General features: G+C 41.9%; 2 protein-coding genes across 2 annotated transcripts; both read left to right on the top strand.

Moving 5' to 3' along the window:
• The first annotated feature begins 676 nt into the window (after positions 1–676).
• LOC102614288 (sulfite exporter TauE/SafE family protein 3-like) lies at positions 677–3790 on the top strand. Its single transcript, XM_052445010.1, has 12 exons — positions 677–1237; positions 1377–1536; positions 1671–1871; positions 1954–2018; positions 2130–2157; positions 2242–2342; positions 2417–2503; positions 2603–2653; positions 2740–2961; positions 3072–3165; positions 3265–3405; positions 3518–3790. Exons 1-12 carry the CDS (start codon positions 1028–1030, stop codon positions 3595–3597), a joined length of 1440 nt encoding a protein of 479 aa, XP_052300970.1. The 5' UTR covers positions 677–1027; the 3' UTR covers positions 3598–3790.
• Positions 3791–8436: 4646 nt separating this feature from the next.
• Positions 8437–21988, top strand: LOC102613991 (sulfite exporter TauE/SafE family protein 3-like). The gene is made up of 14 exons (XM_052431244.1): positions 8437–8646; positions 8757–8916; positions 9237–9437; positions 9516–9580; positions 9683–9710; positions 9818–9894; positions 9970–10056; positions 10130–10180; positions 10268–10489; positions 10599–10649; positions 11938–11946; positions 21528–21561; positions 21657–21797; positions 21906–21988. The coding sequence occupies exons 1-14, from the start codon at positions 8437–8439 to the stop codon at positions 21986–21988; spliced, it is 1419 nt and encodes a 472-aa protein (XP_052287204.1).
• The last annotated feature ends 1537 nt before the right edge of the window (positions 21989–23525 follow it).

Genomic DNA, 23525 nt, shown 5'->3' with positions numbered 1-23525 from the left:
CCATTATTAAGTGATTTTTGTTGTCATGTAACATTGCCGTTGCCGTAGATGAGGAGCTTTCTTTTTTTTTTTTTGGTCTTGGTCAATCATTCTCCTATTCGTTGTTATGATCGTTGTTATGATGTTCCGTATTCAAATAGCGGAGATTCACGAAGAAGTATTGCGCTATTTACCAGTGAGTGGTATCAAATCCTAGGCGCGGAATATAATCTCAAAGTACTCCAAAGACATAAAAATTGCAAATCAAGAAGGTGGTAAGACCCTTGCAAAATTCCCCAACAGCATAGAGCTTTCCAAGCTCGGAGCCGGTCAAGATCCAAACAACAAGGAGCACAAATTATTTATGAGACGTTACTTAGTGTATGTGCTGTGTGTAAAAGAAAGTAAAAAGAGACAGAGACACAGGAAGATTCTCAGAAACTTAAATTACACACAAACAACTTATTAATTAAAAACAAAGAGTTTGTAGTTATTCGTTCAGGTACAATCACTGGTAGCAGCACTCAGAGAGACTCTTGCAAATTAAGTAATACGCACACAGTACAAAGAGATATAAGAGCAGTCTTAACATTTTCAACTTTTATTTTTAACTGCTAAGGGAATCTAAAAAATGTTCCAAAAACTTTGGAGAGTACAGATAACAAAAAGTTTGGTGCCTGCAAGAATACATAGGCGCTGTATTCTAGCTTTAACCCTTAGGAAAATTTTGTAACTTTTTTCTTTCAAATATTTTTTTAACGTTGGAGTCAACTAATCTCTTGCTTTAAATACATTAGCGGTACCATGCAAATCACCAACTTTCTTTTAGAGCACTGCAGCTGGTTCTGTTCCATGCTTACAAATTTGGTTTCAACTTGGAGAATTTGAAAAGGAGCGGTTTCTTGAAACACAGAAAAAATTTTAAAGCTATAAAGAAAAGGAGAACTGGGTTCTGCTCAGATTTAGAGTGTCCATGGTGTTTAGCTTCTTGTTTCGATTATTCTAGTTTGCGTTCACACGAGAGAAAGCTTGATATTTTGAGAAAAAAATGTCTGGGGTTGGATCAGAATGCTTTCGTTGGAGACTGCTAGCTGCAGCTTTCATTGGTTTACTTGTTGTAGCTTCAGTATCTGTTTCAGCCCAATCAAATTTGAAACCTGAAGCCACAAGTAAAAATAAAAATGACCATGTTGAGCCAAATATTGTGATCAAAGTATCTGCTCCTAAAAGTCGATCAGGCTACAAACATGTTTGGCCGGTAAGTTCAGTCTAATACTATCATTTAATAATAGGTGTACGTATCCTTCCCTTTTTTTTTTTTTTTTTGTATGTGTGTGTTCGTTTCTCTGTTGTGACATGGACTATATAATAGATACTTTATGAAATTGGATTGACAGGATATAAAATTTGGCTGGAGAATTGTGGTGGGTACCATAATTGGATTCTTTGGGACGGCATGTGGAAGTGTAGGAGGTGTTGGTGGGGGTGGCATATTTGTTCCTATGCTTAATCTGATTGTTGGATTTGATGCAAAATCATCGGCAGCAGTATCAAAATGTAAGTGAAACAAACCCTTCTGTTGCGGATACAATCTTCGTTTTTTAAGATAATCGTAAACTTACTCTCAGAATGATTTTAACTCTCACGTTGTGTAATTTTTTTTTTTTTTTTTTACCCTCTCGTCTGAGCAGGTATGATCACTGGTGGTGCAGTTTCTGCAGTTGTCTACAATCTAAGGCAAAGGCATCCTACACTTGATATTCCCGTTATCGACTATGACCTTGCGCTTCTATTTCAACCTTTGTTGGTTCTGGGAATCAGTATTGGAGTTGCTTTCAATGTGATTTTTGCTGATTGGATGATCACAGTTTTGCTAATAGTTCTATTCCTGGGTATGTTCTGTTTGAGTGGCACTATTGTTTTTCCAGTGTTCATTTTGCACGAATATTTTGATAGGACTTTGGTGAAATGCAGTGTTGTCAACTAGGGCATTCTTGAAAGGAGTTGAAACTTGGAAAAAGGAAACCATAACAAAAAGGGTAATATTCCATGCTCATTGTCTTTAGTGACATAATTTATATTCCGTTTGTTGATTTCTAGTGAATTATTTTATGTATAATTTGTAACTTGTCTTTTTTGTGATTCTCCAGGAGGCTGCTAAACAATTAGAATTAATAGGTTTGGAGATTTTCAGTTTTTCTATCTTCCTTTGTTTTGCAAACTGATTATTTCCCAAATTAATTTAATTTAATTTAATTTAAGTATTAGGAAATGGGTATCAAACAGAAGAATGCAAATGCGATCCTGAGTATTTAAGTAATGGCACAACTCCAGAAGAAACCAGGGAACCTAAAAAATCAAAGGTAAGGGTACTTGTAAAGCCTGCAATTTTTCCATGATAAAATATTTTTAACACCAATATCTGTAACTTTATCAGGTCTCAATTATTGAGAATATTTATTGGAAAGAATTTGGACTTCTTGTTGCAGTCTGGGCTATAATCCTCGCATTGCAGATTGCTAAGGTAATTATCTGCTTAATTTTTTGTTTATTTTTCCTTCATTTGATGTATACACTTGAGGTAAACAGTAACTGATGAAGCTCCTGTATGTTTTGGACACAGAATTATACGACAACATGCTCAGTGCTATACTGGGTATTGAACCTTTTACAGGTACATCCACAACTGAAAAATTGAATAAAAAGATCTGTGATTGTTCATAAATTAGGATTAACATTTGCATTTTTCTCGTCTTTCAGATCCCAGTAGCCGGAGGAGTAAGTGCATACGAGGCAGTTGCCCTGTACAAAGGGCGGCGAAAGATAGCATCGAAGGGAGATGAAGGCACGAAATGGAGAGCATCCCAGCTTGTGTTTTATTGTGCTTGCGGTATAACGGCTGGTATGGTTGGTGGACTACTCGGGCTTGGTGGAGGATTCATTTTAGGCCCTCTTTTCTTGGAGCTCGGTATCCCTCCTCAGGTTCATAATTTTTAAACTCCGCAATGTTTGAGATATTATTATTCAAAGCATGCCGTCAACTTAAGCTTACGCATCCATGCCCGATTAACTTGTCAAGGCCGTCCATGCAGGTTTCTAGCGCCACAGCCCTCTTTGCCATAACATTTTCCTCATCAATGTCCGTTGTAGAGTACTATCTTTTGAAGCGTTTCCCAGTACCTTACGGTAGCCTACTAGCCAAGTATCAATTAAACGTAAAATGTTTTTGACCATGCTTCGAATTCAGACTACATGTGTATTTATCATTCTTTAATGATTACACAGCTCTCTACTTCTTTGCCCTGTCCATCATTGCTGCCTTTGTAGGGCAGCACGTGGTGAAAAAGCTGATCAAAATACTAGGCAGAGCTTCTATAATCATTTTCACTCTGTCCTTCATAATCTTTGTGAGTGCATTATCACTAGGTATGCGATCTCGTTCCTCATTCATTCAGTTACTGCGATTTCTCGCCGTGGATTATGAAATTAAAATTTAAGAACATTTAAACTGATGAATGGTTTTGCTTCTTTCAAACAGGTGGCGTAGGCTTAGCGAAAATGATCAAAAGGATTGAACACAAGGAGTACATGGGATTCGACAACATTTGTTATACATAAAGGTCACAAAATTGAAGGACTGACATCTAGGGGTGAAGTATTGGGTGCAAATGTTACTTGTTTGGACTAGTCATACGTAAATAATTTCTTTGGTGAAACAAAGGATTGTATGCTTGTATTTATCTATTGATTCACTACCTATTCAAACGAATTAAAGAAAATAAAATCACAATAGCTAGCGAATTGATGAAAGCCTTTCCTTTAATCTAGAACAATCTTTAATTCATTTTCCAATTGATCAGCGTTACCATCATGAGCCAAAGTGTAGACAAGGGAGAATGAAGAGTGAGATCCTGAAATCATATGTATTTTATACAAATCAACATCTGGAGTTGATCAGATTCATTTTCGGGGACGTGCATGCACACATTCGTGAATGTAAAATAGAATATGCAGTTATTTGAGTCTCCATATATACTTTAGAAATTTTAATAGTTTAGAGAAAGAGATAAATTATGGTTCAAGTTGGATCAGAACGACGTTGATTTGGATTAATAACAGCACTTTTAATTGGAATAATTTTGTACTTTCAGTGCTTCTTTCAGCTGAACTAAATATTTGAAACAAGAAGCTAAAGAAACTCAAGATGGAACGGGAAAAAGTTAAGCCCCGGACAGTGCCTTCTTTTTTCTATCTAGCAAATGAAATTTGGCCGGGAAATTTCACAGTGTTGCTAATAGTTCTGGCGCTAGGTATTATGGCTTAAATTGTAATTTTCTTTTCTTTTGTGTCTGTTGGATAAATTATTGTTTTGCTTTAACAACTAAGGCATTGAATTCAAGCTTGGAAAATGGAAACCTTCACAATGAAATTTAGTATCTCTTGTTGAATGTGATGAACTAATACTTAATCTGTAATAATGATTGTTAATGGGCTGATTATAAGTAAGAAATCACTTGATACATAAACTTTAACTAATTATAAGTAAGGCCCAACAATAGCATTTAAAGTAAGATTCCATTTAGTATAATTTTTTAAATAAAACTTATTTAGATAGAGCTTTTATTTTAAAAAAATAATTATTTGGTTATCAATAAGTGCTTTTATAAAAACTTATAAAATTACTTTAATAGATAATTTTTTTTTAAATTGTGATATAAAAGAAATTAGATAAGATTGTCAAATGAATAAAATATGTTTTATAATTTTAATATTTTGAAAAACAAATTCAATCTCTACTCACAAAAGTACAAAATTTGAGTTTTTTCTAGTAGAAACACAATAGTTTAGTTAATTTTTGAAAGATCAACTAAAAAAATAACCAAACAACAAGAAAATTTTTGAAAAAAGTATATGAGATTATATTAGCACTTATAACCATTAAATAAGTAATGCCAAACAAATTATAAGTCTACAATAAAGATTTATCTTTTACTAACTTCTTTTACAAAGAGATGGAGATTCACATTTTTAAAATGCGCAGACACGAGCAACATTTGCATTTGAAGGTTTTTAGAATTGAAAGATTTGTGGGTTTATTCTTTTCTTTGAAGAAAATATTACAGAACTCTGTACGCGATTCTTTATATTATTTTTGGTAACTAGTTGTTGCAATGAAACGATACAAGTTACAACAATAAATCTTTTAGTGAAAACCATCACTTTTATTCCAAGAATATTGACATTGTATCATCGAGAATCAATAATTAAATATGCGGAATCGTACCTAAATCCATAATGCTTAATTTCTCTTTAAAGTTGTATGCTTAGCATTCCAAATTAGCATGTTATCTTAGATAATCCTTTAAACTTTCTCTTTGTACTCTCCCTGATGATGGGATATCATAACATAATAAAATGGTATGTGTGACTTGAGGACCATAACCACTTATATGGATAACTTTTCTTGTTATCTTCAGGTATTCCTTTTTCAACCCAACATAAAAATACAAATTATCTTTATGTATCTACGCATTAAAGACCCATGTACCCTAATAGATATATTAAAATCCAAATTACTGAAAACTTTAATAGATCTTTTTTAATTGAGCTTAACATTATTTGACAATTCGTAACACATAATTATTTACGTATAAGCCTAGTATTGGATTAAGGATCCAACAATACATTTCAAAAAGAGTCAACACACATGGCTTGAAGTCTTTCTTCCGTTGCCCAAAAAATAGATAAATAAACAGTTAATTCAACATGACACACATTTGTTCACCAATCGCTTGTCTTAATTTGTATAAAGAATTTTAGTTGTCAAATGCAATTTGTCATAGGATTTGGAACTGATTCTACTTCTGGATAACTTTAAGCTGCATGTCACCAAATGTGGTATATCTTATGGTTTGGAACAAGTTCATAAAGCAAAATTTTCTTTTTTGTAGCTTGATTCGAGTTTAGTATTAATTTTTAGAGAACAAAATTTTCTTGATATGTTTGTATTAACCGGTTTAGTTGATTAAGGCTTTTGGATTCGCATCTCGGTTACATTAGAATTAGATATGAGTAAGGGGAATGGTGCTTTGCTTCGGGGAAATTGTTTGATCTAAAGCTTAACAAATAGGTGAAGGGTCCAATTATAGTGTATCCGGTCGCTAGTTCCACCTAATGCATGTTGCAGCAATTCAAGTGTGTGTGACATCTCAATTTTTTGTTTATTTGTTAGTGTGTGTTGCAGCATCCTAAGTGGTTGTAGTTTGTTTGATTGGCAAAACTTTCTAGGTGGTGCAGGAGGATTCGGGTTCAACCATGAAGTCGGGATACTATGTTAGAGAAATCACTTGATATATAAACTTTAGCTAATTATACGCTAAGGCCCAACAATAGCATTTAAAGTGAGGTTATATTTAGTATAACTTTTTAAATAGAACATATTTAGGTAGAACTTTTATTAAAAGAAATTTATTTATTTGGTTACAAAGAGTGCTTTTATTAAAAATTATAAAATTACTTTGATAGGCAAATTTTTTAAAGTTATGTTATAAAATGAATGAAATAAGACTGTCAAATAAATAAAAGATATTTTAAATTTTTAATATTTTGAAAAAGATTTTCAATTTCTACTCACAGAGGCCCAAGTTTTGAGTTTTTCCTAGTGGAAGCACAAAAGTTTATTTAGGTTTTTAAAGTTCTGCTAAAAAATAATTAAACAAGAAGAAATTTTTTAAAAAGCTTATGAGATTATATTAGCACTTATAACCACTAAATAAGATATACCAAACAAATTATAAGTCTTAACAGTTTCGTTGAATAGGCGAGACATGAAAATGAAGCAGACCCAACTTTTTTCAATGTGTATAAACTTGAAAAAAAAAAATGTACCAGTTTTGTTTGATCTTTTTTTACATGTTTGCATGACATAGATGAGGAGCGTCTCTTCCAAGTCTTAATGAAGCATTTTCCTTAAGAAAACGATTAGCCAAGAGAAACTGAAAGTTTCTACTTTTATTTTCACTGATGAGAATATGACGCAGCATAGAAGCGATATTAAATGTCGTTTTAGCATACGGGGACTCTCCCTAAGGAGAAAATATTTCAATTGAGAAAATATTGAATATTATTGATGAGAAGCTTGTGTACAAAAACAAACGTAACAAGCCTATTTATACTAGTTGGAATTATCCTCCTAAAAAACTTATAACTCCTTTTAAGAAAAGAAATATGACTTAAATAAACAAAATATAAAGCAAATCCTAATCAAAATAGAATTACAAATATTACTCAAATAAACTTAATAAAACAAGCTAAATCATAATAAAATACTAAATATTAGATTGACTCAAATACTATAATTTCTAATATATTCTATCCTATATACTTCCTACACCAAAATATACCTAGCTGTAGACGGTGAAACCAAGATAAAAAAGGATACATTGAATCACTACTAGGCGTATTAACTGTGTGTAAAAGAAAGCTTTAAACTTGCTAAAGCTGCTGGCTTCGAACCACGAAAAATGACTCAAGCATACATAAAGAACTAATATTTTCCGGTTTTAATGTTTCTACTGATTTCATTGTTTTATAAAGTACTAGTATGCAAAGGCAGTCCCTTTCTATACCTAGAATTGAGGGCTGATATTACATCACATTTCATTAAAAAAGGAAGCTGTAACAAACTATCAGGACAGTTGTCTCATTGTTCATGAATCATCATCATTCATCAATCCTTATCAACAAAGTGACCAGAGCTTTTGCTCCATAGAGCCAATCGGACCATGAATCCCGACCTTTAATCCATTTGCTACCCAAGGACTGTTCTTCATTCACTAAAGGCTCTGTAGAATTTCGAATAAGGGTGTTACCACCAGGAGTGCTTAACTGAGGCATTTCGTCGAACATTCAGTCAAATGCATCAAACACCTCCGCATTTTAACTATGCACACAAAACAACTAATAAACATAGAGTTTCATCTGTTCAGGTATAATTTTTTTCAACAGTCAGAAAGATTCTTCGAAATTAAACCCACACAGTACAAAGATGTACAGGGGCAGTCTAAAAAGTCTTCATTTTTCAACTTATATTTTCTAAAAATTTTAACAAAGATTCAAAAAATATAACGAAAAACTTGGTGACTGTGAGAGAATATATGCACGTATTCTTGCTTTACGTACAAAATTTTGTAGTTCCCTTTGCATTTTTAAAATGATTTAAGGTGGTGTCAAATCGTCTCCGCTTTAAATACAGCATGCAATCGCCAAGTCTCTTTTAGAATACTACAGCTTGTTCCGTTCCATACGTACAGATTCGGTTTCTGCAAACACAAAAAATTTTAAGCTATAAAGAACTGGATTCTGTTCAAATTCTTAGTGTTCACGGTGTTTAGCTCCTAGTTATGACAATTCTGGTTTGTGTTCATACTAGAGAAAGCTTGACATTTTGAGAAAAAAATGTCTGGGGTCGGATCAGAATGGTGTCGGTGGAGATTGCTAGCGTCAACTTTCATTGGTTTACTTGTTGTAGCTTTATTGTCTGTTTCAGCGCAATCAAGTTTGAAACATGAAGCTACAACTGAAAGTAAAAATGACCAAGCTGATCCTAATCATGTAATCAAAATATCTTCTCCTAAAAGTCGATCAAGCTACAAACACATTTGGCCAGTAAGTTCAATATATTGCTATATCACTTTACTGTCGAAGTAGCATTTTTTCTTTTCTGTAAGTTGTGACATGGTCTACATAATTGACACTTCATGAAACTGGATTGATAGGATATAAAATTTGGCTGGAAAATTGTGGTGGGTGCCATAATTGGATTCTTTGGAGCAGCATGTTGGAGTGTAGGAGGTGACGGTGGCGGTGGCATTTTTCTTCCTATGCTTAATCTGATTGTTGGATTTGATGCCAAATCATCAGTAGCACTAGCAAGATGTGAGTGAAATAAACCCTTGTGTGAGAATGATTTTAGCTCTCACTTGTAAATTCATTTTGATTTAATTTCGGATCACCCCCTCATGAATTAATTATCTTCAAATCACCCCTTATAAAAATTTCAGTTTATCCCCATTTTTGTTAAGAAGACAAAAAAAAATTTCATCAATCAGCCCTCATGTTTCCCTTATTTTCTGAATAAAAATGAGGATAACTTAGGGTTTTCAAAAGTAATGGGAGTAATTTGAAAATAGTCAATTTAAGAGGGGTGATCTAAAATTACCCATTCTTTTTTTTTTTTTTTTTCTGTATCTGAGCAGGTATGATCACTGGTGTTGCGGCTTCTACATTTGTCTACAATCTAAGGCAAAGGCATCCTACACTTGATATACCCATTATCGACTATGACCTTGCACTTTTATTTCAACCAATGTTGGTTCTGGGAATCAGTATTGGAGTTGCCTTCAATGTGATTTTTGCTGATTGGATGATCACAATTTTGCTAATAGTTCTATTAATAGGTATGTTCTTTCTTATTTGCACTCTTTTTTATTCTTCTGTTTGATTAGGTGTCTTGATAAGGCTTTGGTGAAATGCAGTCATGTCAACTAAGGCATTCTTGAAAGGAGTCGAAAGTTGGAAAAAGGAAACCATAACGAAACGGGTAAATTTCTGTACTTAAGTGTCAAATTATTTGAACTCATTTTTGTCTAATTCAGTTAAACATTCTTTGGTATATTTTCTGTGCTTGTTTTTTGTTGTCCAGGAGGCTGCTAGATGCTTAGAATTAAATGGTGAGTTGATAGATGCTCAGCTTTTTTATCTTCATTTTCTTTAATTTTCAAATTCCTTGTGCCCCAAGCCAACTTAATTTGTGAATCTGAAAATGGGAATGGAGCAGAAGAATTCAAATTTGAACCTGAGTCTTTAAGTAATGACACAACTCCGGAAAAAACTGAGGAACCTAGAAAATCAGAGGTAAGAACACTTGCAAAGCATGCAATGTTTCCATGATCAAACATTTTTAATGACTTGTACCTGTAACTCTTTCAGGTCTCAATTATGCAGAATATTTACTGGAAAGAACTTGGACTTCTTGTTGCAGTGTGGGCTGTAGTCCTTGCGTTGCAGATTGCTAAGGTAACTGTCTGCTTTGTCTTTATTTTTCTTCATTGGATGCAACTCATGAAATTCCTGTATGTTTTGGCCACAGAATTACGAAGTCACCTGTTCAGTGGTATACTGGGTATTAAACTTTTTACAGGTACCATCACAATAGAATTAAATTGAAAAGAAGAATTTGCTCATTTATCGAGATCATTATTTGCGTTTTTCTTTTCTTGCCTTTCAGATCCCTGTTGCTGGAGCAGTGAGTGCATACGAGGCAATAGCCCTGTACAAAGGGCGTCGAAAGATTGCATCAAAGGGAGATGCACGCACAAAATGGAGGGCACACCAGCTTGTGCTTTATTGTGCTTGTGGTATAATGGCTGGGGTGGTTGGTGGACTACTTGGTCTTGGTGGAGGTTTCATTTTAAGCCCTCTTTTCTTGGAGCTCGGAATCCCTCCTCAGGTTCACAATTCTTACTCCCTGAAAGAAAGCTGAAGAAGTTGTTTGAAGCATACCATCAACATGAGCTTACGCATCCATGCCCGCGTAACTTATTCAGTGTTCCATGCAGGTTTCAAGTGCCACAGCCATCTTTGTCATGACATTTGCCTCATCAATATCTGTTGATGCGAGATTCTGGTTCTCCTCGGCCTACGACCAGGATCTCTGCTCGATCAACTTCACCACGACCAGGAGGTCTCCGCGTAAGGCTTCTTCCCCGGAGGTTCCTGCGCACACAGACAAGTCAGAGTACGCCGGTTGTTTTCTCGGCGCAAACCCTCCGACGCTCAAGTCAGATATGAAGGTTCGGGGAACGCTTGCCACAAATCTTATGGCTCTTAGATTGTTTTCTCTCTTTTAGAATCAAAATTGCTAACCCTTTTACCTTCGTTGGCTACCTTTTTATAGGCTTCCTCTGAATCCCAGTTTTCCGCTTTTTTCGAGACGGTCTGGGGCTCTGACTGCTGCGTTATGGGCAAACGGGGGATCTTGCGTGTTACGCCATGGTTCAAGGGAAAGCGTGGCTGTCGTGGTTCTGTGAGATCTTGCGTGTTACGCCACGGTTCAGGGGAAAGCGTGGCTGTCGTGGTCCTGTGAGACCTTGCGTGTTACGCCACGGTTCAGGGGAAAGCGTGGCTGTCGTGCCTAGATTCTCGGGCTGGAGAGCATGTCTTGCCAACTGCCGTCGACCGGGTCTCCTCGCCTATCGACCTCTAGCCGGAATGGCCGTATACCTCTTATAGGGAATTGGCCTCGCGGATGACAACATCGTGGACGAGCAGGATATTTCTGCTCCTGTTCCTCCGCGCACCAGGCTTTTACGGAACACACCGGTTCGCAGGACTCTGCCATCAGATATCTGCTCGTCATATCTGCTCGTCATTCCTGGTCTCGTCGACGTATTTCTCCCAAACAGTATCTCTCCCAAACACCGGTCCCCCAGTTTCTGGTGTTGGGTAATGTAGTGGACCAGCAGTGGAAACTCGACGGTTTTTGCTCGCGTGGGACTGGAAAAGGCTGCCAAGAGTCGTGTCGCATTTAATTGCGGATGCGGTGATGTGGCAGAAATCTACCCCTCCATTTGAATTTCAAACCTACGGTTGCGAGATTCTCGGAATATGCGTCATTAAATGCTGGCAGCCCAAGAGTTTGCTTCTCAGTAAGAAAACCCAAAATCTTCAAACACGAACTCGTCATTTTCTCCATTCTTGTCTCTCCGGCGAATGAACCTCGGCATCAAAGCTGTCATCCCTGTCTCTCTCTGACCGAGTCCCTGCTTCAGGTATTTCTTCTATTTTCTCGGTATTGGTTAGTTGTAGGTAATTTCCTTTCTCTCTGCTTTGCTTGAGGTTGTAGTTGGCGGTGGTGTTTTGGTTAGAACTTAGGATATGTCGAAGGGTAAGGAGAAGGTCGTTGAGGTTGGTGAGGACGAACTAGGTTTTTTGCCTAGTCTGCCCGCTGATTCTGCTTTTGACCCCGGGGCCCCCTTAGAACCCACTAGGTCTAGTGTCGGGACTAGCGCTAGGAGGATGTCCCCCCAAACGACCTCCACGAGCGGAAGTAGTGGTGAAGAGGGATCTTCTGGCTCTGGAGGCACCTTGAGTGAGAAGGGGGAAGGTGATTCTGGTGAGGTGTCTCCATCTGGAACATCACGACCAGAAGAACGGGGTACAGTAGGAGGTAGAGCCTTGTCGCGTGATTATGCCATTGATTACATGTCGTGTACGACCACGTTTGACGAGCTCAATGACTTCCGACTTAGGTATAGTATTCCTGGTGAGATACCTCTTAAGATCCCAGGAAAGAAGGATACACCTAGCCGGCCTCCTAGGGGATACGTTACCCTGTATCTGGAGAGCTTTAAGTATGGGCTGAGGTGTCCCTTGCAGCCTTACTTTGCCCGGATACTTAACGGGCTAAATCTGGCTCCTGGTCAGCTGAACCCCAACGGGTGGAGAGTGCTCTCTGGTCTGTTCATATTGTGGGACAGATGTTGCCAAAGCGAGCCCACGGTTGATGAGGTGAAGCACCTGTACCAGCTGAAGAGCAGCCCTAAAGATGCCGGCTGGTACTACTTCCAATCTGGTACCAAGAGCAGGAAACCCATAACTGATCTTCCAACTGGTGGTGGTGGGACTTGGAAGAGGAAATTCTTTTTTGCTGGGGGTCCCTGGGGTCAAGTTGCACAAATAGACGGAAAGGATTGTCGCGTCCCACCCCGTTTCACGGTCCCAGGTTGCCTACTCGCTTTAGATGTCTTGTATCCATAATTGTTCTTGCTGTATTGGTTTGTCTCTAACCAAGTGTCTGTTTGTGCTGTAGTTTCCTGGGGTGTTCATTTCCCGCTCCGACCTGGTCAGCTTAAACGGGTCGAGGCTGTACTGGCCAATTCCTGCTCGAGCCGAGAACTGCTATCTACATACAACTTCCTCGAGTCTCGGTTGATACTTCCTGGCCATAAGATGGAGGACGCAGTGATTGGAGCTCTGACCAGGAAACGCTCTCGGCCTCCAACAACCGATAGGGACCAGGACAAAGATGCTCCCGCTGCGAAGCGAAAGAACATCGTGCAGCAGGTTCCTCCCTTGCAGGCTCTCCCTCCTGCCTCTGCTAAAGTCGGGGAATCCAGTGGAGCAGCCACTGATCCTGCTTCCTCTTCTCCACCTGTTGTGCCTCGGTCTCGCTTACCCGACAGCCGACCAGAACACTTGGTTCCCTATCTCAATGAGTTATCTAAACTCGTGAGCAAGAAGGACCTGGAGGGCTTTGACGGTTGTACCCTGGACGAGCTGGTGGGAGCCATGCAGTATAGCGCTTTCCATCTCAGCTGCATGGCCACCTACTATAAGGCCAAGGTTGGCCGTTACGACAGGAAGATGAAGGAGGACATTCAATCGGCGACGACCAGAGCTGACGTTGCCGAGAAAAAAGCGGGGGAGCTAAACGTTGAGAACCTCAAGCTGATAGAGCAAGAGTCTCTTGCTCAAGCAAAAGCCATTACCCTCGAGGAGGAGCTGACCAAGGTTAAGGAGGATCTCCAAGGGCAGAGGGCTATGTATGAGGCTCAGCTCGAATCTCTCCGCGATTCCCACCGAGCTCATGTAGAGAACTTGGAGAGGGAGACCGACAACCAGTACGACCAGGGACTTCGGCATTCCTATCGTTGTATCATGGCCGTCCTCGGGAAGCAACACCCTGATCTGAAGATGGATGACCTTACAGCTGGTGTTGCTCAACATATGGACGAGGAGGCGGCCAAGGAAGATGCCGAAGGGGTAGAGCCGATCGTGATTGAGGAGGGAGACTCTCCTCCTCGTGCAGTCCCTGCTGATGTTGGCGAGGCGAGCGCCCCTCTGGATGCAACTGGTGATACTCCTCCTGCACCTGAGGAGGTCCAGCCAACCGACGCTGCTGGGCTTACTGATCCACGACCTTCCTGATATGTTTCTTGTATTGTAATGAACAATGTTTGTGAAGATTATCTGCTTTGTTAATTATTAACAAATTAATAGAAATGTTTTTGATTACTCTCTTGTGTGGTAATTACGAGAGCCTGCTCGTCTTCGTCTGGTCGAGCTGGCTATGGCTTGGTATATGGTTTTGCCACCTGCCTTAGAAAATTTTCCGATGTTCGGGATTCTGCTCGCCTTTACGCGGTCGAGCAGATCCCGCCATGCTTGGCTTCTGTCTCGCCATAAGACAGGCTTTGAGACTCGGTGAGCCTTTGCGTGCCTTGAGTTTTTCGAGGATTGGGATTCTGCTGCCTTCTCGTGGCCGAGCAGATCCTGGCACGCTTGGCTTCTGTCTCGCCATAAGGCAGGCTTTGAGACTCGGTGAGCCTTTGCGTGCCTTGGATTTTTCGAGGATTGGGATTCTGCTGCCTTCTCGTGGCCGAGCAGATCCTGGCACGCTTGGCTTCTGTCTCGCCATAAGACAGGCTTTGAGACTGGGTGAGCCTTTGCGTGCCTTGGATTTTTCGAGGATTGGGATTCTGCTGCCTTCTCGTGGCCGAGCAGATCCTGGCACGCTTGGCTTCTGTCTCGCCATAAGACAGGCTTTGAGACTCGGTGAGCCTTTGCGTGCCTTGGATTTTTCGAGGATTGGGATTCTGCTGCCTTCTCGTGGCCGAGCAGATCCTGGCACGCTTGGCTTCTGTCTCGCCATAAGACAGGCTTTGAGACTCGGTGAGCCTTTGCGTGCCTTGGATTTTTCGAGGATTGGGATTCTGCTGCCTTCTCGTGGCCGAGCAGATCCTGGCACGCTTGGCTTCTGTCTCGCCATAAGACAGGCTTTGAGACTTGGTGAGCCTTTGCGTGCCTTTGATTTTTCTTACAGTTTCAAGTTCCATCAATTGCAGGTTTTGATTTTACATGAACTTCCTTTGACAATAAGGGTGAAAGATAAACGGTAATGAACATGAGCGAAAATAGCTTTCACATGTGTACAAATCTTACTGGAAGTATTTCCGGAGGTGTGCTGCGTTCCATGGGCGTTTCACCTCGTGGCCGTCTGCGCGAACCAGCTTGTAAGCTCCGGGTCCCGCTATCTGCTTGACTCTATATGGCCCTTCCCAATTCGGTCCCAGCACTCCTTGAGTCGAATCTTTGGTGCTCTGATTCACTCTTCTCAGTACCCAGTCTCCGACCCTGAATTGCCGTATGTTCACCTTCTGGTTGTAATACCGAGCAACCCTCTGTTGGTAAATGCCTGATCGCTTGGCTGCTTGCTCCCTCCTCTCCGTTAGCAGATTAAGATTCAAACATATCTGCTCGTCGTTCTCCTGCTCATTGAAATGATTTGTCCGGTGTGTGGTCGTTCCTATCTCAGCCGGCACGACCGCTTTATGTCCGAAAGCCAAAGCGAAAGGTGTCTCCCCAGTTGCGGTTTTGTGGGTTGTTCTGTATGCCCATAGCACACCTGGCAGCTCGTCAACCCACGCACCCTTTTTTGCTCCGAGCCTGGTTTTCAAAAGCCTCTTGATGGTCTTGTTGGCTGCTTCTACTTGTCCATTCGATTGAGGGTGAGCAGGCGAGCAATACTTCAGCTCTATCCCGAGGTTCTGGCAGAAATCCCTGAAGCTGTGATTATCGAACTGCCTGCCATTATCCGTTACCAAGGCATAAGGGATCCCGTATCGACAGACCAGGTTTCTCCACACGAAGTCTGTTGTTTTCTTCTCTGTGATCCTGCTAAGGGCCTCTACCTCTATCCACTTCGTGAAGTAATCTATAGCAACTATTGCATGTGTTGCTGCTCCTCGTCCCTTTGGCAATGGGCCGATCAGATCAATTCCCCATCGAGCAAATGGCCAAGGGGAGGCCATAGAGGTGAGCTTCTATGGGGGCTGGTTAGAGAAATTTACAAAACTCTGGCAGCTTACACAACTCCTGGTCTTCTCTTGCGCATCCCGGTGCATTGTCGGCCAGAAATATCCCTGCCTTAGAACCTTGTGGGCCAGGGACCTCCCGCCAGAATGATTTCCGCAAATTCCTTCATGTACTTCTCTCAGTACGTAATCCGCGTCGTCCTCATCCAAACACCGAAGGAACGGTAGTGTGTATCCTCGCCGATACAATACCCCATCAATCATCGTGTATCTCGAGGCCTGGGCTCTAATCTTCCGAGCTCGCAGCTTATCTGGTGGTAATGCCCCGTCTCTAAGGTATGAAACTATCGGGTCCCTCCACGAGCATTTTTGTTCTATCCGCAGCACCCCCAAATTCTGCTCGATACTTGGGCCGGACTTCACCTCCAGAGGGACCGACTTTGGCATTTTTGGGTCGGCTACTGCTGCCATCCTAGCCAAAATGTCTGCTCGACTATTCTGCTCCCTGGGGATTTGTATCACCTCCACTGCCTCGAATTTCCCCATCATCTGCTTGACTATCTTCAGGTACTGCTTCATCTTCTCCTCTCTTGGTTGGAATCTTTCATTGACATGATTCGCCACCAGCTGGGAATTAGTTCTGATCTTAACTCTGTCTGCCTTCACGGCCTGAGCCAATTCCAGACCTGCTATCAAGGCTTCATACTCTGCCTGGTTATTTGTGGCTGCAAATTCCAATTTTACAGCATAAGAGATCTCCTCCCCCTCTGGGCCTTCCAAGACAATCCCTGCTCCTGAACCCCGCTCCCCTGACGACCCATCCACAGACATCTGCCATACTTGAGTTTCGTCACTGCCTATAACTGCATCTTGTTGATCTAAGCATACTTCGGGCTCTGTGAACTCAGCTACGAAATCGGCCATTGCTTGGGCCTTTATCGCTGCGCGGGGTTTATAGTCTATGTCGAACTCGCTCAGCTCTACAGCCCACTTGACGAGCCGACCAGAGGCATCTGGCTTGTGCAGAGTTTGACGCAATGGCTGGTTTGTTATTACCGAGACTGGGAATGCTTGAAAATATGGCCTCAACTTCCGAGCAGCAACCACAAGGGCAAGTGCCCATTTCTCCAACAGTGGGTATCTGGTCTCAGCGTCGATGAGGGCCTTGCTGGTGTAGTATATCGGATACTGAACTCCTTCTTCCTCTCTCACCAGAACAGAACTGGCGGCCCGATCCGATACCGCCAAATACAGATATAACTTGTCCCCCTCCCTCGGTGTGGACAGCAGCGGAGCTTGTTGCAAGTATTGTTTCAAGTTCTGGAAGGCTTCCTCGCATTCTGGGGTCCATTCTGTTTTCTTTCCCCTCCTTATCACTTGAAAGAATGGCTGACACTTATCTGTAGCCTTGGATATGAATCTGCTCAACGCCGCCAACCTCCCCGTGAGGCTCTGCATCTCCTTCAGGTTTCGAGGAGACTTCATCTGCACAACCGCCTGGATTTTCTCGGGATTCGCTTCAATCCCCCTATGGCTCACCATGAATCCAAGGAATTTCCCTGACTCGACCCCAAAAGCACACTTCTCCGGGTTGAGCTTCATCTTATACTTCCTCAAAAGCTCGAATGTCTCCTCGAGGTGTCTGACATGTTCCTCCGGGATTTTGGACTTGGTGATCATGTCATCCACGTACACCTCCATGGTTCTCCCAATCAACGGCTTAAAGACTTTGTTCACCAGCCTTTGATAGGTGGCCCCAGCATTTTTGAGACCGAATGGCATTACCCTGTAACAGAACAAACCTTGGTTAGTGATGAAAGCCGTGCTCTCCTCATCCTGCTCGTGCATGGGGATCTGGTTGTATCCCGAGAACGCGTCCATGAAGCTAAGCAGACCGTGCCCAGCCGTTGAGTCTACTAACTGATCGATCTTGGGCAAAGGGAAGCTGTCTTTCGGGCACGCCTTATTGAGGTCTGTGAAATCCACACACATCCTCCACTTGCCGTTTGCCTTCTTTACCAACACTACATTCGATATCCACTCAGGGTAACTGACTTCCCGAATGAACCCTGCTCCCAGGAGCTTCTCCACCTCGCCATTTATAGCCTCATACCTCTCCTGGTTGAAGCACCTCCTCTTCTGCCTTACTGCCCGAGCACCTTTCTTTATTGCCAACTTATGACATGCTACCTCAGGGTCAATCCCTGGCATGTCTTCATGTGTCCAAGCAAACACATCAGCATGAGCCTGTAAGCATTTCACCAACTCCTGCTTTCGCTCTCCCTTAAGTCTCGACCCGATTCTGATCGTCTTTCCCGGGTTCTCTGGCCCCAGGCTTACGGTTTCCAGATCCTCTACAGGTTCTTGTCTGCCGTTCTTGTTTTCCACTCGGGTATCGAGGGATGTTATCTGCATTGCTTCCCTTGCTGCCGAGGAGTAGCAGCTTCTCGCGATCCTCTGGTCTCCTCGTACCACTCCTACTACCCCATTCACCCGGTACTTCAGAGCCAGATAATGGTTGGACAACACCGCTTTGCTCATCCTTAAAAATGGCCGACCTAGGATTATTTGGTAAGGACCTTCCTCATCCACTACGACAAAGTCCAGCATTATTGTCCTTTCTGTCGGGGAACTCCCAATTATGATAGGCAGTTCGACCACGCCCAGCGGGACCAGCTTCCCTCCTCCGAACCCCTTCAAGGAGGTGTTGGTGTATTCCAACTTCCGGTCGGCTATTCCCATCTCTTCCAGGGTTGACTTGAATAACACATCAACTGAGCTCCCTGTATCAATCAATATCCGGTCAAATTTCTTGCTGGCAACAGTAGCCTTGATGACTAAAGCATCCTCGTGGGGGTATAGAACCCCTTTCTCATCCTCATCCGTCCACATGATTGGCACTTGCCTGACCCTTGCTCGTTTGGCTGTTGGGGTGTTGAAGAGTATCTATTTACTGGTCATGGCGTACCTAGCATAATTTTTTATGGATCTGTTGGAATCTCCGGCCAATGTTGGGCCCCCAGCTATCACCCTTACTGCGGGCTGCTCGCGCCTCAGGTCTCTATCACTCTGCTCTCCTTCACCTGCTGTGGCCACCGTCAGGAAAGTCCCATCCACAAACTCGTCCAGGTACCAATTTCTCACCAGATCTTCGACCTGTGTCTTGAGATCTCTACACTCTGCTGTGGTATGGCCATGGGTGCCATGGAACTTACAATAACGTCCTCTATCCCTCCTGTTGGGTAGCTTTGTTATTGGTGTGGGGAGGTGCAGCAGCCCTCGATCCTTTATGGCCTCGTACACCTCATCCAGGGACATCTTCAAGGAAGTGTACCGCCCATAGTCCTGGTCCTGGTCGATCAGGTGCACTGCTCTTTCTCTGTTTGCCCCGCTCTGAGTCGGGGGCGGTGGAAGCACTTCTGGTCTGCTCGCTCTGCTACCGTGGGAATATCGATGAAGACCAGCAGATGTCGAATCATGCCTTCTCCAAGGCTCCCTAGCTGGGGAACGAGGAGGTTGCGCCCTGCTGCGCTGATACTGTGATGGCCTCTGATGAGGCTGGTAAGCAGTTACCCGACCTCCTGCTCCACTACCGGAGGCCTGGTGGTCCCTCCTCCTAATCGGTCCATTCCCCGGTAATGCTTTCTTCTCTTTCCTCCCCGACCCTTCTAACTGGTCTGTCTTAATCCGTGCAGCCTTCTCCTCTTCAATCTCGATGTCTCTTTTAGCCTGCTCGTATGCGGCTGCGTACGTTTGAATGGTTGGGCTTCTCAAATTGTACCACAGCCTTCCTATCTTCACCCCGTCTTTCAACCCCCTTAACGCCTGAGGGTGGTTGAAGGCTCCCAAATCGAGGACAGCCCGATGAAACCTCTTGATGAATTCCCGAAGGGTTTCTTGCTCCCCCTGTTTCATGCTTTTCAGCTCCATCATGTCATCCTCTGGTGCCATTGCCCCACTAAACTGCTCGGCGAATTCCTAGCACATCTGCTCGAAGGTTTTAACGCTGCCCCGAGGAAGTTTCCTGTACCATTCTCGTGCACGTCCCTCAAGGGATAATGGGAACACCCTGCACCTTTGGGATTGAGATAATCCTTGTACCCCAGTTATGTCGTTGAAGCGCTCTATGTGCACCAGCGGGTCAGTTCTTCCCGAGTATCTGAGGTCTGGGAGGCGGAAATCTCTCGGAATAACCGCCCTCATGATCTCTGCTGCGAGCGGTGATTCTCCGTCCAGCATTATCCTCCAACCAGGGGCCCTGTTCCTTCCTTGCATGTCGTCAATTACCTGCGCTAGTCTGCGCACTTCCTCCTCCAGCTGCCCTGCACGACCAGGGTCACGTGCAACAACTTGATCCCGCTCTTGCTCTACATCATGCAAGTGTTGCCTCAACTCTGTTTCCTCCGCATTCACCACCCCGTCGGCCTCGTCCGAAATCTGTCTTGCCGGGGACTGCTCTCTTTCTCTATGGAATTCTCCCCGCAGAGGCACGTTACTTCTCTCACCACCATATCCCCCGGTGGTTTGACTTCTCCTCGCACTATCGGGACCCTGTGCCACTCCTCCGCCTCTCACCCTTCCCTCTTGGGTTACCCTTCGCTCCCTCCGCAGCTCATACAGGATGGTTGTCAAGGTCTCCATCTGTTTTTCCATCCGTTCCATCCGGTCGAACATGACTTTTTCCCGTGCTTCACTGACTATCTCCCTCAGCGCCACGGGGTCGTGAAGCCTCCTATCGCCTCCTTGTGCACTACTTCCTCCTGTCTCCATTGCTTTTCACTTGCTTCACCCCTCTTCTTGCTATCAACAGAAGCTTTTTGCTCTGGTCCCCACAGACGGCGCCAAAATGTTGATGCGAGATTCTGGTTCTCCTCGGCCTACGACCAGGATCTCTGCTCGATCAACTTCACCACGACCAGGAGGTCTCCGCGTAAGGCTTCTTCCTCGGAGGTTCCTGCGCACACAGACAAGTCAGAGTACGCCGGTTGTTTTCCCGGCGCAAACCCTCCGACGCTCAAGTCAGATATGAAGGTTCGGGGAACGCTTGCCACAAATCTTATGGCTCTTAGATTGTTTTCTCTCTTTTAGAATCAAAATTGCTAACCCTTTTACCTTCGTTGGCTACCTTTTTATAGGCTTCCTCTGAATCCCAGTTTTCCGCTTTTTTCGAGACAGTCTGGGGCTCTGACTGCTGCGTTATGGGCAAACAGGGGATCTTGCGTGTTACGCCATGGTTCAAGGGAAAGCGTGGCTGTCGTGGTTCTGTGAGATCTTGCGTGTTACGCCACGGTTCAGGGGAAAGCGTGGCTGTCGTGGTCCTGTGAGACCTTGCGTGTTACGCCACGGTTCAGGGGAAAGCATGGCTGTCGTGCCTAGATTCTCGGGCTGGAGAGCATGTCTTGCCAACTGCCGTCGACCGGGTCTCCTCGCCTATCGACCTCTAGCCGGAATGGCCGTATACCTCTTATAGGGAATTGGCCTCGCGGATGACAACATCGTGGACGAGCAGGATATTTCTGCTCCTGTTCCTCCGCGCACCAGGCTTTTACGGAACACACCGGTTCGCAGGACTCTGCCATCAGATATCTGCTCGTCATATCTGCTCGTCATTCCTGGTCTCGTCGACGTATTTCTCCCAAACAGTATCTCTCCCAAACAATATCCATTGTAGAGTATTACCTTTTGAAGGGTTTTCCAGTACCTTACGGTAGCTTATTACCCAAGTATCAATTTAGTGTAAAATTCTTATGGCAAAGCTTCAAATTTGGATTATTTATTGATCATTTTTGAGTGATTTCACAGCTATCTACTTCTTTGCCGTGGCGACCATTGCTGCAATTGTAGGACAATATGTGGTACGAAAGTTAATCAATATATTCGCCAGAGCTTCTATAATCATTTTCACTCTGTCCTTCACAATCTTTGTGAGTGCATTAACACTAGGTATGCTGCTCATAATTCATGCACTTATTGCAATTTCTAGCAATGGATTATGAAATTTCTATTATGAACATTTAAACTGCCGAATGATTTTGCTTTTTAAAAAAACAGGTGGTGTAGGCTTAGCAAAAGTGATAAAAAGGATTGAACACAAGGAGTACATGGGATTCGACAGCATTTGTTCATATACATAAATTAAGGTTACAAATTGAAGTTACTAACAACATTTATGGGGGTTTGGGATTGTAGTAGTTGATGAAATAAGCTATTTTTTCTTTGTAGATGAAATAAGCTATTTTTTCGTAGATGAAATAAGCTACCAATTAAAAAAGCAATTCAGTATTTGGTAAATTATATTATTGCGTTTGCTATGAATTTGAAAAGAAGAGTATATTCTTTTGGTAAATTTTATTACGAAAGTGTTGTTTTATAATATAATTATCAAAATAGATATAATTTTAAATTGTCTTTTATTAGTATATTAGAGTTTGTGAAAATGTAAAACACAATTATTTTTTGTTGAAATATTAAGGTTATAATAGGAACTTTAAAAATGTGTGGTGGTTCGTTTAATAAACTGCATATAAAAAGTAATTTCTTACCTATTTTTAAAAACTACTGTGACAATGAAAAAAAAAAACTTATCAAATAAGTATTTTTTTTAAGAAATTCATAAACACCATTTTTGTTAAAACTTAAGAAATAAGTTGTTTACATCATTTCAATCTGCAATCTTGTATTCAGATCTTACTTGCTATGGCAAGTTACATAATGATGGAACAAGGAAATTTTACATGTATTTATTTGTTGATTTGTTATCTATTTAAAGGAAAAAGGAATCATATTACAAATATTGATGAACGACTTTAATCAAGAACGATTTATCTTGAATTCAATCCCCTGGTAATTAATAATCCAAGCGTGAAAAACTGCTTTTAATTATCTCAAGAAAGATACCAAGAGACTCAAAGGTTACATAGACTCACTCAGATCAAAGGTCACTTCCGTGAACTCTATACTGAGAATTTGCAGTGCCTTGGGTAGTTAATTAATTTCTTCTTTAGATAAATTTGATATGTTGTTGCAGCTGAAAATTAGAGAAAATTTAAATTTTGATATTTTTTGGAATTGAAAAAGTAATTTTCAAATGCAAAAACTATATTTTTGCAATTAAGACAGTATTTATTAAAACAAATTACTCAATATCAATATTTTTCCTTTTTTATTTTTTAACTAAGAGTATTATCGTAGTCAATAACGTATAAGTAAAGAAAGCATAAATTTTAGCGGAGACATATATAAGAGCACATATAGTCTGAGTAATTCTAAAAAATATGAGGACCAACCAAGCATTTGGCTCAAGTCCTAGAAACTGAAAGAGCATTAACCCTTAATTAGCCTCGCCGTCACTGCGGTAGGCCATACCAAGGCTTGGCTTATTGCCATAACCGTCATGAGCCACCAATGTTGACAAGAAAGAATGACCAGTGAGATCCTAAAATCATATGTATTTTTGTACATAATATTCTGAAACTTCTGTTCATGCATAATATCGTAAAATCATATATATATTTTACATAATATTCTGAAAGTAAACATGATTAAGACTACCTACCCATATATAAGGCCGGTCATTTGATATATTAGGAAGAGCTTTTCGAATTATCTTCATTGATCTTAGTTAGCGGAGAATCACTAGGTATGTAAAAACTTGGGGTCTGTCTTCACTGC

The sequence above is a fragment of the Citrus sinensis genome, chromosome 7, assembly GCF_022201045.2.
Source record: "Citrus sinensis cultivar Valencia sweet orange chromosome 7, DVS_A1.0, whole genome shotgun sequence".
In the NCBI taxonomy this organism is placed as follows: Eukaryota; Viridiplantae; Streptophyta; class Magnoliopsida; order Sapindales; family Rutaceae; genus Citrus; species Citrus sinensis.
This window is presented reverse-complemented; position numbering and strand designations above follow the sequence as displayed.